At 62.1% G+C, this 14,385-nt stretch overlaps 1 protein-coding gene across 1 annotated transcript; it reads right to left on the bottom strand.

The window, feature by feature from the left end:
• Positions 1 to 483: 483 nt before the first annotated feature.
• Positions 484 to 8,395, bottom strand: RBBP8NL (RBBP8 N-terminal like). Its single transcript, XM_081552298.1, has 13 exons — positions 8,335 to 8,395; positions 7,250 to 7,292; positions 6,615 to 6,710; positions 6,196 to 6,308; positions 5,562 to 5,628; positions 5,087 to 5,254; positions 4,891 to 4,969; positions 4,460 to 4,626; positions 3,160 to 3,895; positions 2,806 to 2,932; positions 2,307 to 2,377; positions 2,087 to 2,213; positions 484 to 503 (listed from the first exon to the last, which is right to left on the bottom strand). Exons 1-13 carry the CDS (start codon positions 8,393 to 8,395, stop codon positions 484 to 486), a joined length of 1,875 nt encoding a protein of 624 aa, XP_081408424.1.
• Positions 8,396 to 14,385: the final 5,990 nt, after the last annotated feature.

Here is a 14,385-nt window from a genome sequence, read left to right as displayed (position 1 = left end):
CCGGAAGGGGGCGCCCGAGACCACTGCTTGGAGCTCGACACCCCGTCTGGAATGGTAGCGAGGCATGCAGCGCGTGGGTCCAGAGTACTAGTAGAGTCTGGGTTGGTGGAAGGAGGGGTACTGCCCAGGAGGGGCTGCCCATGCACAGCAGGGCTCGGGGTGGGGCTCGGCTGGAGCTTGCGCCATCCCGGTCTCCCAGGACCCTGCTTCCCACAAGGGAGCAGATGCTGGGGTGAGAGTGATGGGTAAGATCGTTTCCAAGATGGAGGAGTTCAAAGACCAGTTGTCTTGGCCTTCACAGCCCCGTGGACGTGGCAGGACCCAATCCACTACCCCAGTCCCTGGGCCGTCTGCTTGGCTGGTGGTGGGGGCTGTCCTGGCTGCGGGCAATCAATCGGGTGGGGTGCATGGCTGGGATGCCCCCGTCTCTTCCCAGGTGCTGGTGCTGGGTGAGGGACTCCTGGCTCCCTGGTTCCTCCTTCCTCAGGTCGGCTTCTTGGAGGCTGTGGGAAGTGGACTGAGGTTAGGCCGGGAGGCACAGTAGTAACCTTGCGTGTCCTCTCTTGCGGGGACACTGGGCTTTTGCCCAGGGCCTCGTGGGCAGTTTCTGGGAACACAGGAGCCCACACTGGCAGTCGACCTGTTCCTGATGGCAGCGGACACTGGACAGGGCGGCCTGATCGGAGGGGAGCCTTGGGAATTTGGTAGAAGGTGTGTGACCCTGGAATCTGCCCAGCCCTGGGGCCTCCCCTGCCACCTTGCAGAGGGTCTGGGGCATCTGGATAAGCTGAGCTCACAGGGAAATGCTCTCAGAATACATGGGACGTTGGCAGGTGCTTCCATGGGCCTGCCTCTGGGGTCACGGGGAAGGGACATATGGTTCCTGGCACCCTTGCAGATGAGACCTGCATGATGCTGGGCTTCAGGTATGTCTCTGATGCGGAACCAGCTCTGCTTCTGGGTCAGATGGATCAGGTTGGAATCCTGACCCCACGTACCACCTCTGTGACCCTGGGCAAGTTACCCCACCCTGAGCCCCCACTTTTCCATCTGTGAGACAGTGATGGCTGATCCCTGGGCAGGCCCACGAGGCCCAAAGGCAGTAATGACTGGACGCTCCTTGAGCCTCTCTCTCTATGGGCACATGACACAAGGGCGCTATTCTCACTTATCACCCGTGAGGTGCTGAGGGTATGGGTGCCATCTGGGGAGCCCCTACCTTGGTCTGGGTGGGTGGGCAAGGGAGTGGCTTGACTCTGTGTGGAAGGTGGGGGCAGATGCGGTGCACCCCTGTGGACCGTGCCTGCCAGGACGGCTTCCGAAAATGCCCAGCCGGCTGTGCTATGAGGTCACACCAGCATGCTCGCCTCCTCTAGCGCTCGCCTGACAAACACAGGCTGCGGTCACCTTCCTGGCAACAATGGTGCATTGTGGCAGCCATGGCCCAGCCTGCGACGTGGATTTGCCTGGACAAACGCCAGGCGGCGTGCAGAATCAGCTTAGGCGTTCAAAGGCTCTCGCATGCAGGTACCTGGAGACCTGGCCTGAGCTGCCACTGTGGCCAGAGCAGGAAGTGGGAGCTGTCCTTATAGCCTCGGTCTGGGTGGAGGGGGAGCCCACAGGCACCACCCTTGGCAAATGGGAGAGCAGCCCCCAGTCCCCCATCGGGAACAAACACACCCACACCCAGGGGCAGCACCCTCTGCTGGGTCTCCTCCTTAAAAGTGAACAAGGGGGTCTAGGCGAGCTTGCCCCCTCCTAGGTGGTGCTGGGAGAGGGGAGGGGTCTGGGACCACCAGGCCTGGGGCTGCTCGTGGCCCAGGATGCCCCTTCTCCCCTGAAGATGACACGACTGTCCTTGCCTGTGTCCCACTGCTGTCTCATATCAGCCATGATATCGCCCCCCTTTCTAGAGGGAGACAGGCTTGGGGTGAAGGGGCCAGCCCAGTGAGGAGGAAATGGACTCGGGGTCTGCCCAGGCCTGACCCAGATCCTCTTACAAGACTGCTCTGGGAGCAGCTCCAAGTAGCCAGAAAGGCTGGGGGTATCGGTGCTGCAACTGCCCTGCCCCCACCCGGGGGCCTACCTTTGCTCCAGGGGTCGGAGGCCCGCTTCCTCTTCTGCAGGCCCTGTCCACACTCCTTGTCACAGATGCACCCGGGCCCCTCCCCTGGCGAGCTCTGTGTGGCCTTCGCCCCGGTGCTCAGACCCATCTGAGGGGTGGGGGTGTGGTCATGGTTAGGACCCCCTCAAGTCTGGGGCAGCCAGGGTGCCACCACCCCACCCCAGTGTGCAGCTGCACTGACCTCACTGTCCGAGGTGTCTGGCTCATCCAGCTCATCCGACTCCGGCTGTTGCCCTTGGGCTTTGCTGAGCTCTGCAGGACACAGAGTGTGGGTCAGGCCAGGTTGGTGGCCTGGGCATCTAGTAGAAGCCTAGGCCCCTAACCTGCCAGGCTAGGACTAGTGGCAACACCTCTGAAGCTGGGGAAACTGAGGCACAGAGAGCCCAAGTAACCTGCCCTGGGGTGGAGTCCAAGCACAAAATCTCCTGCACTCCTGCAATGACCCCACCCACTGGGGTGCCGCTGGCTTGGTTGCTGGGTGACAGGGAACTCATCACCTGCCCTGAAGCCCCCATTGCTAGGATGCTCTCCATTCACTTACTGTGGTCAGAAACATGCCTTCCCTGGGCCCCTCACTCCACTCTGGGTCTAGAGGTGGGGAACCAAATCTGAGACCAGAGTTTGTTGGGTCAGGCCCTCCCCACTCACTGTGGTTCCACTTCCTGTGTTCACATCCTCACCTGGGTGGCCATCTCCACCAGGCCTTGGTAGGTAGGGGGGCAGTTTAGGCCTCCTTCTGTCCTCCTCTCCTGGACTACTTGGAGAGGGCAGGCTGGGGTGGGGCCCTGAGACAGAGTAGGGGGCGTCCTGGCGGGGAGGAAGGAAGAGGCTTGAGCTCATGTAAGACAACTTCCCTCCCCCTCTCCCACCCAGCCTCGGGCACAGCCTGCAGGGGCCCTGGACAGGGCGGGGCTGGAGGGTCAGCTGTCTCCCCATGGCTTGTGACCTGGGCAGCAGGCTTTCCCTCGGAAACTGGCTAGTGGAGCAGAGAAAAGAGGGCAGCCCGGGGCCCGGGTGCTCTGGGTGGGACTCACAGAGCCCAGGAACGGGACTTGGTCCCTCACTGGAGAAGATGGATGCTCTTCCGCCTCTGGCTCTCTGGGTTCCTGGGTGCCATTGCTGAGTCTCTGGGCTCCACACTGGGCAGGTGGCCCCACTCCCCAGAGTGGCTCAGGGCTGGGCGTGGGGACCCGTGGAGGGCTGAGTGACCCCAACTTGTTGGCAGGTTTGGGGGCGCTGGCCCGGCACCGACCCCGCTCTGAGAGGTCCAGGGGCTTGTCTGGGATATAGTCCTGTGTGGCCGTGCCCTCCTTCCCCTGGGGGCTGCCTGGGCCTGCCGGCTGCAGGTGCCTCCCTCTGGGCAGGGCTGCCCCGGCCGCCTCGCCCTCGGGACCCTCAGAGTCCGAGTTGGCTGGCGGGGGGGGTGGCGTCCCTCTGGGCCCCTGAGAGCCCCTCAGCCGGGCACTGCCCACCCTGCCCTGCGCCCGCAGCTGCTGGGCCAGGAGTATGTGCAGTGCGCCTTCCAGCCGTGGGTTCTGCACGCCCACCAGGGCGCCTGGCAGGCCCAGCAGGCCCGAGGGCTCCTCCCAGGCTTCCACCTCCCCAGCCTTGAGGCCCTGGGACTGGGGGCCGCTGGGGGCTGTGGTGGCGGCTGGGGGGCTGCCAAGGTGCAGGGTTAGGTGGCGGTTCAGGAGGCAGAGGCGGTCGGCCTGGAGGGAGTGCTTCAGGGACTCGAAGGTCTTGGCAGAGGGCCGAGAGGCCTGCAGAAAGCTGTGGGCAAGAAGCCTGGTGACTGTGAGGCACAGTCAGCCCCACTTCACAGGGAGGACTGGGGGCCCTGGGGGTGAGGCAGGTGCCCACGTGACACGGTGGGCAGTGGGGAGAGGAGTGCCTGGGCCCCTGGGGATCGGGTGCCTGGTTTCAGAGTTGACCTGGGGCCTGGGGGTCAGAGGAGGGACCTGGCCACTAAGGCCTCTCCCCCTTCTGGGCGTCAGCTGCCTGCCCAGTCCCCTGGAGCACCCCGCCCACCTGGACACCCACCTCAACCCCACCCCCACTCTCCTCAGACCACGATGAGAGGGATGCCCAGTCCCCATCTCCTCTCTCCACGAACCCCCACCCCACCCTGGCTGTTCAGGAGATGTCCACATGGGAACCATGCTGCAGGCAGGGGGAAGCCAAGCCAGGGAGAGCAGGTCTCCTGAAGGGACAAAGGGAGGGGCTTGTCTGGGATATAGTCCTGTGTGGCCGTGCCTGCCTTAAAGCTGGGACCAGAGGAGGAGATGGGTGCCCAGCTGAGGCAGCTCCTGGTGATGGCAGAGGGTGGGCGCTCACCTGTCCAGAGGGAGGCTGTGCTCGCCATGTGGGCTGGGTGGGCTATTCCTGGCGGGTGGCAGTGGGGGTGTCCCATCGGTGGAGCCCTGGTCAGCAGAGCAGGCCCGGGACCCCGGCCGCACCACGGCGATGGTCCCGTGCAGCTGGTTGGAGATGCGCTGGGGGTTCTGCGCAGGGTGAGCAGGTCAGCCTGGGTGGGCTCAGCTGCTACCCTCTGCCCTTTCCTCTGTACAACCTTGGGCAGGTCACCCACCCACTCTGAGCCTCGCTTCCACCCTCATCACGTGGAGCTCAGGGCTCCCTGCTTGGCACGAGGACGGGCACATGCCATGTGCGTGGCACACAGCAGGGCTGGCAGTTCTGGCCTCCTCCTCGGGCTGCCCAGGAAGAGGGAGGAGTGGGTTCAGGGGTTAAGGGTCCCTCACCCTCACCATGTCTGGGGTCCGTGCCTCAGGCAAATTGGGACTTGGGGAGATTTTGGCCATTGGAGACGTCCCGTACACCCCTGGCCTTTCTGTGGGAGGAGGAACAGAGGGCAGGACAGTTGGGTGGGGCTGAGAGGGGTCTGCTCAGCCCCTGGCCCTAGGGCTCCCTGGTCCCGGGCTGCTCAGCCTCCCCTGCCCCCACACCCCCCTCTCCCATGGACCTGGACCTGCATGGTCATCCTCTGTCTCCTCGTGGCCTCCCAGTGGTTTCTCAGTGACGGCCTTCCGAGTGCCCAGGGAGGAGAGCAGCAGGGGTGACGGGGGGTCCGAGGTGCCCTCCCTGAGTTGGGGCTTGGGCCTGTCCCCAGTGGGAGGCAAAGATGAGGCAGGTGAGGGGGAAACATCCCAGAGACGACCAGAAAGGCCAGGGCGCCCTCCTTGGGGCCAAGCTGCCTGTGCGGGAGACCCAGGTGACCAGGAAAGACATCATCGTGAGCTCACACCCATGTCTAGGGGTGGCCCAAGCGCCAGAGCTGCCATGAGTGCTGTGGCCCAGCTCTGTTTCTGGGGTGTCTTGTGCCTGCAGAGCAGGGGAAGTCGCTGTCTGTCCCAGGGTGCTGGCCTGTGGGACCCCTTCCCCTGCACAAGTGCCTGGGGCTCCCCCCACTCACCCTGGGCCCTGAAGCCGCTTCACTTCCTCCTTCAAGGCGTCATTTTCCTCTTGCAGCCGAGTCAGCTCAGTGGCTGCAGAAGGCACTGATTAGGAAGGACTTGGGGAGGGGAAGGGCGGGGTGGGGTCTTCACAGCCCTGGGAGTCCCCCTGTCCTGGCCCAGCTGGGACTCCAGCACTTGGCTCGGGGCCTGGCATGCAGCAGGCGCCCCATAGATGCTTGCTGCCTGAGTGGATGGGTGGATGTTGAGCGAGCAGCACCAGCCTGGAGGCCATGAAAAGGGATGGCGCTCCCTAGCCCCCAGGGACCCCCAGCCAAAGGAAAAGGGCTTGTGCTCATCAGCAGGACTCATGGAACCCAGGTCTCTGAAGGACCCTTCTTCCTGATAAGGAGGGAGCTGAGGCCCTGAGAGGGCAGGGACACCCTGGCCCGGTGACTGAGCAGCAGGTGGCCTGTGGGGGCCAGTGGGGGGCTTTGCACCATCTGTCTGTGAGTTGGGGTGTGGATGTCCCTCCTGACAGTGCAGCCCTGGATCACTTCCTCCCCTTTCCCTGAGACCCCTCGTTGGACTGAGCAGGTGGGAGTTCGCTGGCCCCCGCAGGAGGACGGGGTGCAGGATGTGAGGAAGGGGGGCACTCACTGAGGAGGAAGATGTGCTGCAGGTTCTGGAGGAGGGAGCTCTCGAACTCTTGCTGCTTCTTCCTGGCCAGCTCCTGGGTGACCATGCAGCGGTCACACAGCCCAGCCCGCAGCCTGTGGGGCGAGGAGGGATGGCAAGAGGCTGCTCTGAGAGGGAGGGGCTGGGATACCCCACCCCCTGCCCCACTCCCAGGGCCTGCCCTGCCTTTCCCCACTGCATTGCCCACCCTGTGGGCTAAGCACTCCACATGCCATTGAGTTTGGGAAGGAACCTTGAAAAATGCAGTTTACCTAAGGCTCTGAGAAGTCCTGCAGTGGCTGAGTTGACTCCTGAGCATCCCAGACTCATTCTCCACAGAACGCTCTGGTCTTCCCTCTGCATCCTACCGCCATCATGAATGGGATGTGAGGTGCCCCTACCTGTTCTCCAGCGCCCGCAGATTCTCCTTCAGCACCTTCTGCTGCTCCCTGAGCTGGTGGTTCTTGGCACAGAGCTCCTCCACCCTCTGGGCATCCCTGTGGGGGACAATCTGAAGTGGGGGGTCTGCTCTACCCAGAGAGCCCTCCGCTACCCACTAGCCTCTCCCTGGCCACCAGCCTAGGACTTCCTTGAGACTTGGGGCCTCGCAAGGGCTATGCCAGCTCGCCCAAGCATGAGCGTGTACGGCCACCTTGAGGACTGTCTTGTCCACGTGTCACCTGGCTGCATTCTGTGAAGTGGGGACCTGGGGAGTCTGCTTGTGGGTCTCCAGGACTCACGAAGAGTCCCCCTGTTGATAGTTATCAGTCCCAGAGGTGCCCTGCATGGATGCTCCTTGGCCAACCCCTTGGAGGGTCCCTGTTCACTCTGGTGGGCTCGGACTTTCCAGCCCCGCTTCCTCCAGCTCCTCGAGGCATGACCTTGGACCAGACTCCCCCTACCCACTATGCTGAGCTTCAGTTTCTCCTGCATCACTGCTGGTAGCAGTGCCTTAGGGCTGCAGGGGAAGAGGGGAGATGAGCCCTAGGGAGTCATCGCCCTTCCTGTCTCCTGGGCCAGGCCTGTCCTCACTCACCGGCACCTCTCTGAGTTCAGTTCCAGAAGCTTGTTCTGCAGGCCTGAGGAGTGAGGAGAGGGGCAGAAGTCAGACCCAGCCAGGCTGCCACCTCTACATGGAGCCAGGGCGTTTCCTGTCCCTGGTTGTCTGTCAAAGCCCTTTCCAGACACCTGCCACCTGCCTGGGTCCCTGCACTGACTCTCTGAGGTCACCCCCTTGGAGGGCTCCCAGGCTGTACCTGCTGCCAGCTTCTGGTTAGTCTCCTGGCTGCCTGGGACCCCAGTCTGGGCCCAACCTCTCCCCTCCCTTGTCTCTGGCTCTGGTGTCAGCTGGGGATGGGTCCCGGATGCTGGGAGTCACCAGTTACCCAGCCAAGGCCTGGGAGGGATGCTTTTTGGGTGCTGCCAATGAGCCCCCAAGGGAGACCCCAGCAGAGCCCCTCCTCCCCTCCCCATCATGGTCTGGCTTGGGCCCTAGGCTAGCCCAAGCAGTCCCCGCCCCTCTGGGTCTCTGGGCCTTTGATGTGGGGGGAAGGTGAGGACTCTCAGAAAGGTCAGGGGAGGGTCTGGCCCAGGCACTGGGGGAGTGAATGAAGCAGGTGGCTACAGTCCTGTTGCTGGTGGGGAAATTGGACAGACATGCATGCCAGGGCAGAGTTTAGCCTGGGGTTCTGGAAGGGGCAGAGGGATTTTAGCTCAGCACCCAGAATGCTCCAGACAAGCCTCTGGAGACTTGGGCTCCATTCCTACAAGGAAAGAAGGTAACCTCCCTTCTTGGGGACATGGAGGCCCCACCTTGGGCAAGGGGCCAGTCTTGGCTATAGTGTCTCAACTCTCTGTGGCCAGGCTGGCCTTTTATTTCTGCTCTGATGTGAGCTGACCATTTGGGGACCACCCCTCCAGGGCTGCACTTGGGTGTTGATCTAAGGCTGGGGGCTGGCCACTATGCAGCTCTGGGCTCTGGGTCAAGACTTCCTTTCTGGGCCTGGAAGGCATGGTCCTGGTTTTGGCGAGAATTGGAGGCAACATGTGGGAGTCCCCTGGCCTGACCTTGGTCCTTAGACTGCTGTCCAGTTGAGAGTTTGTCCTCCCCAAGGTACTCACCCGTGACCTCATTCTCATGGACTTCCTTCAGTCTGTTTAGTGACTCTGTGAAGCTCTCCATGGCTCCCGTGGCCCTGGCCCTGGGTCCTCTGTGCTCCAGGTGTGGGGATGGCCCCTTGGCCTCTACTGCCCCTCTGTTTCCAGCCTGTGGAGCAGGAAGCCATGGGACAGTCACATCGGCTCAGGAGGGGTCTGTGGGCTGCAGGGTGCAGGAGGTAGGTGTGGGAGTCCTGTCTTTTGACCACCCACTGGGTCATGTCCACACCTGAGGGGGGCATGTATGTCCACCCTGTAGGGATGGGACATTCTCACTTCATCTCAACTCCCTAATCCAGTCTTCACAGCAAAGCAGACAGCCTGAGGGGACCAGCTCCCACTTGGTGCTGGGGCCACGAGGGTGCACGTGACCTGTGATGAGACCCCCCCAGACTGGAGATGCCCATGCCGACCAACAGCTGGCAGGTCAGTAAGCCAGGGCACATTCAGCCAATGGGAAAACTCTCTCAGTAGGGTCCAGGTGCCTGCAGTGGCGTGGATGGCCCTGTGGAGCCATGGTGGGGACTTCGGGGGTCGGCTGGCTATTTTCTCTGCAGGAGCTGATGACTGTGCACTGGCAGAAGTCCACCTAGCTGCCCCTCATGGCCTGGGCCCTTTTTCCTGCCTGTGTTTCACCTCTATGAAGTGTTTGCTAAAATTTAAAAGGTTGTGGGATTGAGAACCCAAGCTAGGAGCTGGATAACCTTGCCCGTCGTGTGACTGCTGTGAGCTCTGGCCCCTCTGAGCAGCCCTTTCTTCCCTCGGGTAGTGGCCAGGGGGCCTGTCCAGTGGGCCTGGTGAGTATGCCTTGGGGTCCCGCAGGGTCCAGCTCGGAGCTGGGAGTGAGCCCAGGGCTCAGCCCAGCGGCAGGTTCCTCACGGTGGTGCCAGTCACCACCCTCCTCTGGGTGAGAGCCCCTCGGTCCTGGTGACACACCTCTGGTGGTGGGTACCACAGGCCACCATTGCCCTGTGGCACCGTCTGTCACCCAGTGGGAGTCAGACCCACAGCTCATAGCCAGGTCAGCAGAGATGCCACCAGCCCAGACCCGTGCCATCATCACCTCCAGGCCAGGGGGAGGCAGCCCCTCTGGTCCCTCCTTGTTCTCAGCCCAAGGAGCCCTGGGGTCCCCTGGGTTTGCATCTTCACATGCCCAGAACCTCACTTTTCCTCCTTCACAGAGCCTGCCTGGGCCCAGGCCAACACCAACCGGTGTGGTGCTCCACCACCCCTAGGAGGGCCTCTGCACAAACCCTGGAAACCTCTGCCCAAAGACCCCTTTGGCCTTGCCCGAGGCCACACCCAGCCTCTGTGCACCCCCCCCACCCCGAAGGAGGGATGTGGTCTCGCTTGCATTTTAGAGACGGGACTGTTTGCATCAGTAGTCCCCAAACTGGAAACCCTCCAGTTCCTGCTGGTAGTGTCCAGCGGTGGCAGGAGAGATGATGATCCAGGGCGATTATGGTTTGGTTCCGAGACACTACAGAGTAGGGGCCAGATCCGGGAAGCCAGCGCACTGTGGGATTCATGCACAGGAGGTGTAGAAGAGGCATAGCTGCTCTGGGTTCTCTGAAGCTGGGTGGTGGACGCCCTGGCAGTGGGATCACCAACTGAGAGGGGCAGGCCATGTGACCCCAAGAGAAGCCAGGACGGGACAAGCACTGTCCTGGGGCTTTTCAAGGGGACTTGACAGGGAGGCTGGCTCTCAGCTGGGTCCTCGAACCCCAGGCCCAGCAAGAGGACAGAGAACGGTCCTGTGTCTCACGGTGGCCACCAGAGCCCACAGGCAGGGACGTGCTAGAGGGACGGAGTGACGGGAAGATGGGGCTCCCCAAACTTGTTTTAGACCTGCCTGGCCTCTGGGACACTCCCAAGAGATGGCCAGGGAAGGAGGGAGGTCCCTGCTTACTGGCTGTGTGTTGGGTGGGTGAGGGCTCTGGGAATGAGAGGAGCTTGGTAGGATCCCCTTCCTTGAGGCTGGGAGCCAGAGGGATGTCCTGGCAGGTTAGGGGACAAGATGTTGAATTGCAGAGGATGGGGGAGCCCAGGGCTGTAGTAGGGTGTACTTGGTAATACGGCCCCACTTCCTGAGCCCATCTAACCCTGACCACACTGCAAGGAGCCCACTTTCCAGATGGGGAAACTCAGGCCCAAAGAGACCAAGTCATGCTCCCTGGCTGCCCAGTGGGAAGCGGGAGTCGGGCTTGACTTCTCCCTGGGGCTAAGGATGTGTCCTTGCCTGCTGTGGACCAGGGATGCTCCAGGTGGCCCTGCTCTGCCAGCTCTCCCATCTTCATCTTGCGGTGGGAGACGAGACTGTGGGAGGAGCTCTCCTCAGCTCAGGCTCCCTGCAGGGGGAGGTGGGCCAGCTGGGGAGGGCCAAGCCACTGTGCCTGAAATTCCACCCAGACCCGCCTGACAGGCCATTCTTCCCCATCAGCGTTTGCCATGGGCCATGGGCTGGGCCAACACCGGTGAAGGAGCCACTCCAGGAGCCTGCGGTGCCCGAGGCCCAGGAGAGGCTCTGCGGATGGGCGCAGGTCCAAGTGAGAGGCTGACATTGTTCCTAATGACAGCACTGTGGTGTGGAGCCGGCCAAGTAAAGGCCCAGACACCCTCCTCTGTCCCGGTCCCCCGGGCTCCTCTCTATTCCAAACTGCCCAAAGGCCCCACCTGGCTGCCCCTCTGGGGTCTCTGATGGGCAGGGGGCAGCACGGACACAGACATGGCACCAGGCAGGGGCAGCACAGCTGGAGGGTGTGTTCTGCTGGGAGCCACATCTCCCAGGGATGCCCAGAGCTGTGACCTGGTGAGAGTGCCATGGGGGTGGTGTGGCTCCCCTGGGCTGGCAGGTGACAGAGGGTGTTTGGCCAAGGAGAAGAGGACAGTCAGTCTCCTTGGGCAGCCTTGTCCCAGCCCCCACCCTCGGAGTGCAGGGGGACAGGGCGGGTCCAAGGAAGCAGCGGGAGGATGAGGAGGTGGGTCCCCAGCTGACAGGAATTTGGTGGCTGTGGGTAGGAACAACTTTGGCTGTAAAAGTGCATGTGGGGGCTTCCCTGGTAGCTCAGTGCATAAGAATCCGCCTGCCAGTGCAGGAGACACGAGTTCGAGCCCTGGTCCGGGAAGATCCCACATGCCGTGGAGCAACTAAGCCCGTGTGCCACAACTACTGAGTCTGTGCTCTAGAGCCTGGGAGCCGCAACTACTGAAGCCCGCCTGCCTACAGCCTGTGCTCCTCAACAAGAGAAGCTTGCGCATCACAACTAGAGGGTAGCCCCATTTTCCAAAACTAGAGAAAAGCCTGTGCAGCAGCAAAGACCCAGTGCAGACAAAAACAAGTAGATAAACATAAATGAAATTATTTTTAAAAAGTGCGTGTGGTCTCCACCAGAGGGCAGTGGGCCAGGCCTCCCTGGGGGCCTCCCTGGTGTTTGCCAGGTATGCTGAGAGCCACAGAGGGGAGAAGGGCTGAGGGGCTCAGGGAACTCAAGGCAGGAGGGCTCCCCCCAGGCCTGGGGTGGGGACTACAGTGGTGTCAGGAGGAGGGAGCAGGTTATGGAGTGGGGTCTTGGCTGCTGCCTCTGGGCCTGGGGGCCCTGCGCACTGGAGAGGGTGGCCCAAGTTACCCACTACGGGGGTGGGGGCTGGGGGCAGAGGCCTGAGGGCTGCTCCTCAAGGGCCCAGGGTCACTCCTACTCCTGCTCTGGATGCCCAGGATGGATGGTCTCTGCTGGGTGGAGCCCAGAAACTGTAGGTGGCAGGGCAGGGCAGGGCAGTGGTCAGGCACACCAGTGACCCTGTGCACCTGCCACTCACCTGGGCAAGGTCAGCCTGCGCAGTGCGCCCTGTCCTGCCTGGAGCCTCTGTGGATGGGACTAGTATGTCCCCAGAGCCTGAGTCCCTTATCTGGGATAACCAAGCTGCCACCTCAGGTTGTTGTGGGTGTGTCCTACCAAGTACATGTGTCCAGACGATGCCGTCTGGGTGATGTGTGTACTCAGCCCTGGGCCCGGCAGTGCTCAGCTAACTGCAGATGGAGACCTTGCATCCACCAGATGCAGCTCCCTGCCAGCCCCTCCCCTGCAGGTGGCCCCAGGGGTCCAGCAGGGCTCCTTACAGGAGCCCAAGTTCAAGTGTCACCAAGACCCTCTATAGGAGAACAAGAACGCCCCTGAGTTCAGAAGAGTCTCAGATGCCAGCATTGATGACCCACACTCATGCCCTGCATGGACACTCAGGGTCCACTGGGTCTTGGTGGCCGTGTCTCAGGGAAATGCCCCTGCCACCATGTACAGAGAAGGCCACCAGAGCCCCAGCTGTGGCCCTGGGTCAGGTGCTGCCTGCTGAGCCGCAAAGCCTCGGTGGTGAGGTCTTTGCCTGGCTCCTGGGCTAGCCGGCAGGGCCCTGGCCACTTTCTCTTGTTGGGATCTCTTCTCCAGCAGGCCCTCAGGTCCAGGAGCCCCAGGCCCCCAGTTCTGCGCCTTCTCTGCATTGATCTATCCACCCACCTATGAGTAACACGATGACAATGGTGCAGCAATAACCATAGCGGTGGCCCTTGTTCCCCGAGCCTCCGCTCAGCCGAGTACCAGGCCAGGGCTCTATGCGCTGTGTGGCGTCTACTGCAGGTCCCCTACCACGTCCCAGAGTGATCCAGGGATGCTCCGCCTGCCCGTCACCAGGGACCTCATAAGGCTGGGCACACCGTCCAAGCCCTTTCCATATCCTCCACACAGGTCTTTATGGAGCACCTGCTGTGTGCCCCGGCTTAGCCCATGGATGTGACTGAAGCTCGTCCTGCCTTCTGGCACTCACTGTCCCATTGTACAGATTCAGGGACTGAGGTGTGAAGCAGGTCAGAGGCTCAGGTGGTGGCTCCCTGCGCCCTACGTGGTGAGGGAGAAGCCCCTTCTCCAGCCACCTTAGCTGAGTCTCTCTCCCACTGTGTCTCAGTGTCCCGGGCCACAAAACGACGGTGGTGCCCTGGCCCAGCTCCTGGAGACTGAGGAGTCTGCACCACCTTGGGCTGCCGGGTCTCCTCCACGTGGCAGACATCCAGTGCCTGTTGACTGCAGGTGGTCAGGGGCCAGCCTGCCAGCCCCCACATCCAGGCATCTGGCAGGAACGTCTCATGTAGTCAGTCCCTGGGCTCAAGTTGCCTGCGGAGTGGCCATGACAGCCCTCACTTTGCAGATGAAGCATCTATGGCTCTGAGATGGCACAACTCCATAGTCACCAGCCAGTGCAGCCTCCTACGACCTCCTGAGCCAGCTCAGATGGCAGGTCCTGAGAGGTGCCACTGCCTGGATGGTTTCTAACATCACCAGACACGTAGACCCGTGACACACATGCACACATATGTGATGCTCACATGTGCAGACACAACAGTATCCTAACAACATCCCAACAACTACTGCACAACAGAGAAACGCGTGCACATGCGTGCACTCCCCCCACCGTGCACGTGGCACTGCGCAGGACAGGGGAAAGCTGTGTGTACGTGTGCGCACATACTGGCATATCACATGTGCATGTGCACACATGTACAGAGGCACAAGGCAGGTGTGCACTCGCTCAGCAAGGCCGAGGTGTCGCTGGTGGCTCGGGTAACAGCGGGCCCTGCAACCTGATTCCTCAAGGATGGGCTGGCCCAGGGCCACTGCGACTTCTCAGCCGCCTCCCTGAGGCCTAGGGGGGGAGGCTGAGCAGGACCAAGGCCTGGGAGCCTTTTGTCACTGCTTCCCAGGGGACACTGAACGGAGGGCAGTTGATGTCCTACAGTGCCCGGCAGGGAGCCGTGGCTGGCTGCACCGCGTTCCACCCCTCATTCCCCAGCTGCAGCCTGTCTGAGGATCTGGGCAGTGAGGCCGGACCAGGATGAAGTGCCAGGCCCCCGGCCTGTTCCCAGTGTCCCCAGAAGACCCAAGGACTTCCCGGCACAGCAGTGCCAACCCTAGCCTTTCCAGCCTTGGCTCCCCCAGCCTGTCTTCCCAGTAAGCTTGCTATGGCCTGTGC

This window comes from Giraffa tippelskirchi, chromosome 13 (genome assembly GCF_054371585.1).
Source record: "Giraffa tippelskirchi isolate mGirTip1 chromosome 13, T2T-mGirTip1v1.2.pri, whole genome shotgun sequence".
NCBI lineage: Eukaryota > Metazoa > Chordata > Mammalia > Artiodactyla > Giraffidae > Giraffa > Giraffa tippelskirchi.
The sequence above is the reverse complement of the archived record's forward strand: the minus strand, read 5'-3'. Positions and strand labels throughout refer to the sequence as shown.

What these genes read in the sequence shown, in the direction of transcription:
- RBBP8NL (XM_081552298.1), bottom strand. Translation starts at nt 8,395, where the DNA reads ATGGAGAGCTTCACAGAGTCACTAAACAGACTGAAGGAAGTCCATGAG. An exon ending in CACAGCCTCCCTCTGGACAG is followed by an intron (nt 3,896 to 4,459) that starts GTGAGCGCCCAC and finishes TCTTGCCCACAG; the next exon opens with CTTTCTGCAGGCCTCTCGGC. An exon ending in CAGACACCTCGGACAGTGAG is followed by an intron (nt 2,214 to 2,306) that starts GTCAGTGCAGCT and finishes CCCACCCCTCAG; the next exon opens with ATGGGTCTGAGCACCGGGGC.